At 59.5% G+C, this 10,165-nt stretch overlaps 1 protein-coding gene across 5 annotated transcripts in view; it reads left to right on the forward strand.

Annotated features, from left to right (window-relative positions):
• Positions 1-9,283, forward strand: part of DGAT1 (diacylglycerol O-acyltransferase 1) — a 29,104-nt gene extending 19,821 nt beyond the window's left edge. The window contains exons 7-18 of one of the 5 annotated variants that reach the window (XR_014789947.1): positions 273-392; positions 1,320-1,394; positions 1,666-1,769; positions 2,565-2,603; positions 3,755-3,796; positions 4,337-4,381; positions 4,955-5,067; positions 5,642-5,707; positions 5,981-6,137; positions 6,850-6,937; positions 7,743-7,805; positions 8,118-9,283. Coding sequence is in view for 3 of the 5 variants with exons in the window: in XM_084848485.1 (XP_084704611.1) it covers positions 273-392; positions 1,320-1,394; positions 1,666-1,769; positions 2,565-2,603; positions 3,755-3,796; positions 4,337-4,381; positions 4,955-5,067; positions 5,642-5,707; positions 5,981-6,302 (926 nt within the window). In the remaining 2 variants the exon portion in view is untranslated. Of the gene's footprint in view, positions 1-272; positions 393-1,319; positions 1,395-1,665; positions 1,770-2,564; positions 2,604-3,754; positions 3,797-4,336; positions 4,382-4,954; positions 5,068-5,641; positions 5,708-5,980; positions 6,384-6,849; positions 6,938-7,742; positions 7,806-8,117 lie in introns of those variants that run through there. The other 4 variants (XR_014789948.1, XM_084848486.1, XM_084848485.1 and 1 more) reach the window with 4 other exon arrangements.
• The last annotated feature ends 882 nt before the right edge of the window (positions 9,284-10,165 follow it).

A 10,165-nucleotide genomic window follows, 5' to 3' on the forward strand; every position in this document is an offset into this window, starting at 1 on the left:
GGCCTCCTGCGTTCAAAGTGGGTGTTCTGATCCTGGGCTTTGGGCCCCCCAGGCAACAGGTGCACTGCAGAACAAAGGGCTTCTGACAAGTGATCTCTCCCACCTGCAGGCTGGCTGCTTCTCTCTCTTGCTCACGCAGACACACACGCACACATGTGAGCGCTTCATTCCAAGATCATAAAAGAGTAATGCAAATTCTGTGGGGCTGCCCCACCTCAGAAGGGATCTCTATGCCAGGTATCTCACCCACCCTTTCCTGTCTGCCTCCACAGTTGGGGCTGTGTTTTCTCTCTCCATCCATACCATCCTCTTCCTCAAGCTCTTCTCCTTCAAGGACGTCAACAGGTGGTCCCGTGAGAAGAGGCAAGAAAAGGCCGTCCACACACGCTCTGGTGAGTGCGTGACTGTTGCCCCATGGGCTCAAGGGGAACGGGGCCTGCCCTGGGCCAGATGGGACCCACTGACCGGGGGCAGGGGGGAGGGGATGTGGCTGAGAACTGGCATGCAGCAGCCGGTGGAGGAGGGCACTCTTCTGCCCCTGCTGTGGGTAGAAGAGGCAGAAACCAGAGGAGGTGGGTGGGCAGCACCTTGTTGCCCCTTGAGCCAAAGTGTGAACAAAGCAAATGTTTCCTTGCAGCTGAGAACGGCTCCCCCCCTCTCCTGAATCGAAGAGGGCCTGGGCTTTAGGGAAACAGGAAGGATCTCCTTCTGGGCTGGTCCTGAGGGCCCTGTTGGGGGCCCAGTTGGTCTTCTTCCTCCTGAATTGGGGCTTAAGGACAGCCCCTCTAGCAGGGAGGTTTCAGGCCTTGAGGACTGGGGAGCGTCTGCTGCATATCCCCCCGCTGGCACAGTCTGGGCTGCAGGAGGTGGCCCTTTGATGCTTGCCAACCAGAGAGAGCCAGGAGGTGCTTGTTTCTGGAATCCTCAGAACTATAATTCCAGCCTTCCCCAACCTGGCCCCTCCAGATGTGATAGACTCTAGTGCCCATGCTGGCTGGGGGCGATGAGAGTTGTAGTCCATAACCTCTGGACAGAGCCAGGTTGGGGAAGGCCGACTGGCCTAAGCTGTGCCATGACTTTTGCAGGCTCAGCCACTGAGCCTGTTCTGTTTGGGGGCATCTGCGCTTCCCGCTATCCCAGCTGTGCACAAAAAGGGGACCCTGATCCCTGGCATGTGCCGCCTCCTGCGTGTCGACTCCACATCCTGTCACCGAGCGCTCCTAGCGGCAAGTGCAGCAACCACGATGGAGGGTGTCCCTTTCATGAGGAAGCGAAGCACGTGGGCCATGAGGACTGACTGTCCTTCTTCTGCATTCCAGCTTCTGCGCCACCGAAGGCCAATGGGGATGTGGCCCCGAGTGGTGTGTCTTACCCAGCAAACCTGACCTACAAGGGTAAGTGACCAGACATGGCGGCGGCGGGAGGTTCCCTGTCCTGCGAGTGGCGGGACGCTCTGGCAGCTGTGAGCTGGCGAGTGTCCGGCTGGCTCCCCCAGAGCTGAGGCTGGCGGGAGACCAGGACGTGGCCCATGGTGCCCACCTTCCCCTGAACACCTTGGCTCAAAGGGAGCGGTCCCCAGGGCTTCTCCAGCCCTGCCCTGTCCTGCGCGGGGAGGCCAGCCCTTCCTGTCCGCCCCGTTTTCATGCCTCCCTCCTCCCATCGCAGACATATACTACTTCCTGTTTGCACCAACCTTGTGCTACGAGCTGAACTTCCCCCGTTCTCCTCGCATCCGCAAGCGTTTCCTGCTGCGCAGGCTCTTTGAGATGGTGAGGACGTGTCCCCATCCCCATCCCCTTTGCCCTGCTTCTTAACGCAGGGGCCCCTCAAGCTTCTGCTGCTCTTGCGAAGGACAGAGGATGTATCCGCGGCAAGCAGGGGCCATCCCCCTAGGCAAGGCACCTCCCCTCTCGTTCATGAAGCTTCCGATGAAAATCCGCCGCCACACCCCCGCCCCCGGCCATCATTAGTCTCATTATATAGAGAACATGGGAGAGGAGAATTTGGGACCCTGGAAGCGTCATGTGGGTCCCAGTGGTGAAGGTGGTTGAACCTATAGCACAAATAATGCACTTCTTAAGGCTCTTGCCCTGGCCATGAGGACTAGAAGCACGCAAAGCTTCCTTATGCCAAATCAGCCCATCATTGCATTGTCCGCACGGGTCAGCAGCTGCTCTCCGGGGTTTCAGAGCGAGCAGCCTTTCCTAGCACCTCCTGGCAGTGCCAGGGGTTGAGCCTGGGAAATTTTGCCTGTGCCCAGCCACTGCGCTGGGGCCGTTGGCTCATCAGCTGGGGCGCCCTGCCAGATTGCTGCAGCGAACACACTAGAGAGCAGGAGCAGCAGCTTCCCTGGGCGCTTCTGCGCTTGCCTTCCCTGCTGGGGGGGGGGGGGGGTGTCGCAGAAACCTGCTGCCGAAGCACAGCAGCAAGCAAAGCCCCAGGTTTCAGAGAGCCTGTCGGGGCTCATGGCCTGGGATGCGGCAACGTGCTGGGGCGGGGGCAGGCCGGCCGGCCCGCCCTGTAGGCTCTGGGCCCAGCTGTGCACTGTCCTCCTTTCCTTTCAGCTCTTCTTCATCCAGCTGCTGGTGGGGCTGATTCAGCAGGTACGTGGCCCAGGGTGGGCTGGCTCTGCGTCTGTCGCTGCCTCCTTGCGGGCGAGGGTGCCGGCCCCTCCTGGGCAGAGAGAGGGAGGCCTCAGCAGGGCGGGCACTCGTGGCTCCTGCTGCCCTTCGTGGGGGCCAGCCGTCTGAAAGCAGCTAGGGCAGCTGCCTGGGGCAGGACGTGTGGGGGGTGCTGATGAGCCTAGGCAGCGAAGGCGGCAGCTGCAAGAGCCGAGGGAGGGTGTCCCGAGTGGGCTGCCGCCTGCCCTCAGCCCTCCCCGGAGAGGCTGCCCGGGATTGAAGTTGGGCCTTCCTGCATGCCCAGCAGGGGCTCCACCCCACAGCCTGGCCCTCGCCTGGTCCTGTGGCTGTGGCGGGGCTGGAAGGGAGGGTCTTTCCGGAGGCCCTGGAATGGCTTTGTTGAGCAGAGACAAGAGCCAAAACGGGGCCAGAGCGTGAGGTGCTGGCTCGCCCCACTGTGCCGATGAGCAGGAGATGCTCTTGGGAATGCTTCCTTGTTGGCTGGGTGGTGCGCCAGGCCTGTGGCCAGCAGCACTCAGCAGTTGGTGGGGGTGGAGTCTTGTCCTCGGACCCAATCCGCTGGGATCCCTGTTGGGTGCGAGCCACCTTCCATGTGGGACGGAGGTGGGTCCTCTTCCTTCTGTCCAGAGCAAGAGAGCATTCCTTTGAGCAAAGGCGAATCCAACCTGGCGCCCTGCAGAGGTGTTGGACTACAGCTCCCCTGCGTCCACCCATGGCCCTGTGGGGAAGGAGAAGGAGCGAGGGCGCAGGCAACGGGAGCATCCGGGCCTGCTCCAGCTGGACTGCCCTCCTCTGGGAGATGAGCGGGGGGAGCAGGGCCATCCTACCAGCCCTGCTGACAGTCCCCCTAATTCTTTTTTCTCCCTCTTCCCTCCCCATTGCCTTTTCCTTGTGTGCCATGTCTTTTTTAGATTGCAGGCCTGTGGGCAGGGGCTGTCTTTTTGCTCATGAATTGCAAGCCACTCTGGGAGCCTTTTTTGGCTGAAGAGCGGGATAAAAATGCAATAAATAAATAATAAATCTGTAGGGTGCCAGGTTGAAGGAGGCTGTGCTAGATGGCGTAGGGATCCCTTGCAACCCTGTTAATCTGATCCCATATGTTCTTGTTCCAGTGGATGGTTCCCACGATCCAGAACTCCATGAAGCCTTTCCGGGTAGGTTGTGCTCCTGGTAGGCTTCCGGCCTGACCGCAGTGTATCCCAACAGCTCTAAATGGAAGTGTCATGGGAGGGGAATCTCAAGGGACCTGGTGTGTTTTTGGCGGGGGGAGCTCCCCTGGAGTCCCCATCAGCTGCTTCAGCTTCCCTGCCCACGGCGTAGCCAGTTTGGGTGGCCTTGCATCCCTGCCCTGCAGCTGGAGGGGGCCAGTTGGCGCGGGGTTGGGCAGCACCTCGGGGGAGGGGGAGGCTGAACTGGAGGTGGGCTAAGACCACTTTGTGGGAGAGGAGGTGGGAAGGGCCTGTCCTGCCCTCCCCGCCCAAGATGGAGCTGGCATTAGCCGTGCCCAGAGCGATCAGGCCTTGCCGGCTTCTCCCTTCCACTAGGAGCCGGGGGCGAGTGGCCAAGCACTTGGTTATGCCCATTATAAGCCAGTCTGGGAGGGCAGAGGGAGCAGGAAGTGACTGGGGTGGGTAGGTGGAGGACACCTCTCCTCTGTCCTGGGTGAGAGTGCTGAGGGTGGCTTCTGTCTGCAGGACATGGACTACTCCAGGATCATAGAGCGTCTCCTGAAGTTGGCTGTGAGTTCTGCTTGCTGAGCTTCCTTTCCAGGCCTCCTGGGCAAAGGGCTGGGCTGGGAAGGGGAGCCTAAGCAGATCCGATCCAGCCAGGCAAGTCAGAAGCTGGAGCTCTGCCCCCAAGCATGGTGCTTCTGGTGCCTGGGCTTGGGTCTGCAGGGTAGCAGAGAGAGAGATGCCTCCTTTGGAAAAGGCTCGAGCATGGTCTGATCCTGCATTGAGGCACAAGGCCCATTCAGTGTGGTGGCCAGCAAGATGTCCTGAAGAAGCTCTCACCCAAGGCAGGGTGGGGGCGGCTGCCCCCCGTTTCCGCCCAGCACCTGGTCCTGGGGGCAGCGCTGCTTCAGGAGGTGGAGAGTCTGTTCCTGGCTGTGGATAGGGCCCATCGATGTGCTCCTGCTGGCGCTGTCAACATCGTACTAGCTTAAACCACTGCTTGCGCAGGTTGCATTGTGCAGCTTTTGGCTCCTGCTAGCGCAGAGGGAGTTGCGGGAGGGGGAGCACCTCGCTGGATCCTTCCCTGCCAGTGGGGAGCTGAGCGCATTAAGTGGGCCTCCGCCATGTGGCTCCCGACAGGTCCCCAACCACCTGATCTGGCTCATCTTCTTCTACTGGTTCTTCCACTCCACCCTGAACGTTATCGCGGAAGTCATGCAGTTTGGAGACCGGGAGTTCTACAGGGACTGGTGGTGAGTTGGCCCCTCTGGCAACAGAATCTGCACCCCAAAGAGCCACCACCCTTTTCGGCATTCAGAAGAAGCTGCGCAAAATGGCCAGAGCCGGGTTTCGTAGGCCTCGGTGCCTTTGGCAAGGGTGGGAAGGGGTTTTCCCCAGCCTGAGCAGCTGGGCGAGGTCCCCCCTTTATGGGGTTTGTTGCCAGTATGAAGGATGATGAATGATGCAGCCGTCTCCGTCTCCCCTTCTTCACTTTCCTTTATGTTGTAGGTGGGGCTCTGTCTTCATATCCGTATGGCATTTGGGGTGGTGATGGGGGCACTCTAAGCAGTCAATGGCGACGGCCCTTGTGCTCCCTGCCACCCTCCCACAGGAAGACTTTGTATGGCTGAGATGCCTGCAGGTCAGCCAGACTGCTCCCATTTGAGGAGCAGTCCCCAGTCTAAAAGGGGGCGGGGAGCCTACTTTATTTTTGTCCCATAGGTGTCTGATGGGGGTCAGAGGGGCTCAGCATACAGCGGCAAGGGAAAACACCTGTAGCAGTGTCTCACCGTGATGCTATCTCTTGATGTGCTCCTTTTTTCCCAGGAACTCTGAGACGGTGACCTACTTCTGGCAGAACTGGAACATCCCGGTCCACAAATGGTGCCTGAGGTATGACCAAGCCAAGCTGTGAGGGTCTCGCAGGTGGTGAAGTGCCATTGGCTGTTGGCGAGGACTGGCTTGGACAGTTCTGTCCAAAGCTCACAGGGTAGTAGGGAGGGATTCCGTCTCAAACCTGAGTGATCCCACCACCAGCGCTCTGTGTATAGATCCTTGTGGGCTGGTGTGAGGATACAGTGCTGCTTGCCAGCCCCCACCCCCCACCCCAGCATCACATGGTTAAAGCCTCCCCCATCTCGCTTCCTCCACCCACTTTCCCCTGAGAACGTTGTGCAGAAGGATTTGTCCAGACCTGCGCTCTGCTGGTGCTTCTCTTGATGCCCCTAGGGAAGCCCACGGGGAGGTCAAGAGGGGCGATTCCCTGCTGATCTCCGGCTTTTGTGCAGCCTCCAAAAACCGAGTTCAGTTCCCAGCTTGCACCGTGAGTGTCCGTCTGTCCACCCATCCTCTCACCTTGCCGTCGCAGTGGCCCTTATGGGCAGCCCTGGATGCCTCCGCTCGCTCCATGCAATCCCTGTGGCTCCTCTGTTCCCCGCACCTTCCTGAGACTGGACGGGCACCCATCCTCCTCTGCAGGGCTGACTAGGAGGTGGCCGGGTCAGTGCTGTCCTTGGGCCAGCTTTGGGCTCCCAGTTAAACAAACCCTTTGTGAGTAAAAACTGGCCTGGAAACCTTGGGCTTGCAAGCCTTCAGGCAGCAGGGCAGAGCCACAGGCCTGGGGGCCAATTCCAGCCCCCTGGGAGTCCCCGGAAGGTCCCGCCGCTTCCCCCAACCACCAATCATTTGGGGGCTTCCCGGCTTTTGTGCTGTGTCCCCCCCCCCCATTCTGAGAAGTTGAAACACTTCTCCAGAGGCTGAGTGACCGGCAAGGAGAGCTCCAGAGCAGAATACGCATGTGTTTTGGCCCAGCCGCCCTCACCTCCAGCCCCACCTACCACTGGAATGTGGCCCCTGAGAGCTTTCCTGGAATGGAGTTTGGCCCTTGGGCTGGAAGAGGTTTAGCGCCGCAGCCTGAACGGGAGGCCTTGGCCCACAATGCTGCTGCATCCTTGCGTGCCCTGAAGACAAAGCAGCAATCCAGCCAGTCTCTCTCTCTCTCCCTCCCCCCTCCCCCCCTCTTCCGCCGGACGTAGGCATTTCTACAAGCCCATGATCAGGAGGGGTGCTGGGAAGTGTACGGCTCAGGCGGCCGTGTTCTTGGCTTCTGCCTTCTTCCATGAGGTGAGTGCCTGCCCCCACACTTCTGGTGCTTGTGCCGTGGTCACCCAGCCAGGCTGCCGTCTCTCTGGGCTGTTGAGCCACTTCCCCTTGCAGCGGGGAGCCGCTTGGCCGGGTGCGCCAGCACGCCGCGGCATGCACAGCAGTCCAGGGTTTCAGCAACCTGCGCCAGGCGAGGGGGGCCAGGGCTGTGGCAGTTCTCCAGAGACTCGCCGTTGGGTTGGAGAATGAACCCAACTGGGGTTCCGAAGGGTCCGACTGAAAATGCAAGTTTCACAGTTTGTCAGCATGGGAAAAGGAATGCGAGCGTGGATTTGGGCAGGCGGGTGTTGCCAGGAGACACTGGGTCCTTCTCTGGAGAATGATGGAGCAGGCGTGTCTTTCGGTGGGGGGTGCTAGAAGGGCTGCCTCAGATGTTTGCTGTGGGCAGGGAAAGCTGTGTGTCACCCTCCCCTCCCCAGCACAGGGCTTGAGTCGGGACAAGCCGCTCCATCTCCTGTAAGCCTGTGGGGCGGGGCTGTGTGTGCCTGTTCAGTTGCACCCGTGGTAGGCACAGCTTTGGCCCTGGGTTGCTTCTGTGGCCCAGGTGCAGCGGTATCCTGGGCTCGCTCCTGCGTCCTCAGGGGCAGGAGGTGACCCTTGGTGCCCCTCCCTCTGGACTGGAAGCCAGGGGCACGCCTTCCCTGCCCAAGCCAAGGGAGCAAGCCCCTGGGGCTGCCGCAGTGTTGCCTGCCAAGCCAGGACCTTGCGCTGTGCCCCCCCACCCCCCGCCTGATGCCGTCATGTTTGTTCTCCTTCTGCCCCCCAGTACCTGGTGAGCGTGCCCTTGAAGATGTTCCGGCTCTGGGCATTCATGGGGATGATGGCTCAGGTAAGGTTCGGGAGCCACCTGCGGGGCGTGAGCTCCGCCTCCTGTGTTCGGATGGGCAGAGGCCTTTAGGAGCCAACCAAAGAGGCTGGGTTGGAGCCTGGCCAGGCCAGCTGGTTGCCTGTCCTTTGGTGAGCTCCAAGTGGAGCCCAGTTGGCTGCCGCCGCTCTCCTGTTCCTCACGGCAGCCACATGGTCTGGGGGAGCATCCTCGCCTTTTCCAACCAGCCTGGAAGCCCTTGGCTAACGCTCTGCTGCTGCTGCGCTCGCCTCTCCAGACTAGGCCAACTGTCTGCTTGCTCTCTTCCCCCCTCAGATTCCTCTGGCCTGGTTTGTGGGGCGCTTTCTCCAGGGCAACTACGGCAATGCTGCTGTGTGGATCTCCTTGATTATCGGGCAGCCCATTGCTGTCCTCATGTATGTCCACGACTACTACGTGCTGAACTATGAAGGGAGCCAGTGACCCGGCCTCGTGGCAGCTGAGGCTCACCTGTTCCGTCCTGCGCCCTCCTGGCAACCAGCGGGGTGGCTGGCGAGGGCTGAGCGGCCCAGTCTTCCTGCTGTTCTCTGGGAGCCCCACAAACCGCCACAGCACCAGCACAGGGGCAGAGATGCTGCCACCATCTTTGCTCTGGGAAGTTGCTGTGTGTGTGCGTGCGAACTTGTGTGTGTGTGACAGCTGCTTGTCAGGTACTCTTGCGTCTGAACATTGGATCAATGCAATAACCTTCTGGCTGCCCAGGGTTTCCAGTTGTGCCTCGGGCAGGATTGATGCTTGGGGCTGGTACCTTCTAGGTTACCCCTGTGTGGCTTTGGGGCCTCCTTGAACCCGCCCAAGAGAAATAACGGTTTGGATGCTGCTGTGCCTCGTGGGGCAAGAGGGAGCTTGTTTTCCCTTCCCTGGGAGAGGGGGAGCGTGGGCTTTCTCCAAGGACTGGGTGGCCGTGGGGCATACAGGCAATGGTAGCTCCCTCCACTTGGAGCTGCCTCCAAGGCACTTTAAAGGACTCTTGCTCACCTGCCTCTCTGCAGTCCAGCCCCAGGGCTTTCAGTCCTGCTCTAGTTTGTGGTTACGGGCAGTTCTTCGTCAGTGAAAGGCCTGGCTTCCCTTCCGTTGGCCTTATGAGAGTAGGGTAACCCTGGCCCTGGAGACTCTCCTGGCCAGTCCGGGTACTGCCTGTGTTGGCGATCACGGCTTCATCCCAGCAGCAGGCCTTGTTTGAATTTGTCGTAGTTCCGCTAAAGCTGCCTTGGTTCTCTGTGCTGTCTGCTTTCCACAGTCCGTCCTTGGAGCTCCAGAGCTTAGCTGCAGCTCACGGGCCCCCTGCCAGGCCCCTGTTCCTTATGACGGCTGCTGCCTGACTCTCTCGCCAGGATAGGCCTTGGTGCTGTGTGGTACTGCCATGTTTTGTCAACCCAGCAACTTTTTAGAGTTTGTAGACTGTATCTGCCCAATACGAAGTGATTAAAGCATATTTTCCAAAAGAATGGCTCTTTTTGTGGGCTGGTGGGGACGGGGTACCTGACTGACGCTGGAGTAATGCTTTGACTAACTGGACAATCCTGGTAGGCTGACAGCTGTCCATTGCCCCTCTTTGAGGCCTACCTGCAGGAGAGTCAGTTGCGTTGGCTTTACGGCAAAGGGTGAAACATGCCATATGGGTTTGTGTTGGATATTTTTACCTTATCCTTCAGCTGACAAAGGTGCTTGGCTTGCATAAAACCAGTAAGTATTGGCATAAAACCAGTATCACTGAATCAATGGTGAGAGAGCACTGAAGTTGAGATCTCCAGGGCCTGAGCAAATGAAAGGTTCCAGCTGGTGCCAGAAAGAGCATCCCCGTGTGAGGCACACCTCCCTGCAGAGGGTTCCAAAGGCAGCGAGACCAGGCCAGAGAAGGGCCTCCAAGGAACTTCACACGGTCAAGTGGGAGAAGGTAGTGATTTAAGATTTGAGCTGAGCACAGAACCACCCATCCCGCTTTGTGTGTGTGTGGGGGGGGGGGGTAGGTGGGCAGGGGTAGATGATGCCTGGGGTGAAGGACAAGATGGCACCTGCTCCCATTCCATGTACAAAAGCTAACTGGACTGGCAGTTGAATCTTCAACACCAGCAATGGGACAGCATCCTCTATCACACCTGAAGGCAGGAGGCTAACGGGGACACAGGCCAGGCTGTGTGACACACAGCTTTCTCTTGCAGCACCATGCTGCCACTTCCCGGCATCTGCTGCCTGAGGCAACCACCTCACCCTGCCTAGTGATAGGGCTGGTCCTGCTGGAGAAGTCGGGACTTCAGTGTGGAGGCTTGTAGTGGACACAAATGCAGCATGATGTTTTTTGCGGGAAACATGCAGGCAGCATC

This window comes from Heloderma suspectum, chromosome 4 (assembly GCF_057233095.1).
Source record: "Heloderma suspectum isolate Gila_16-S chromosome 4, 16-S_ref, whole genome shotgun sequence".
Classification (NCBI taxonomy): Eukaryota; Metazoa; Chordata; class Lepidosauria; order Squamata; family Helodermatidae; genus Heloderma; species Heloderma suspectum.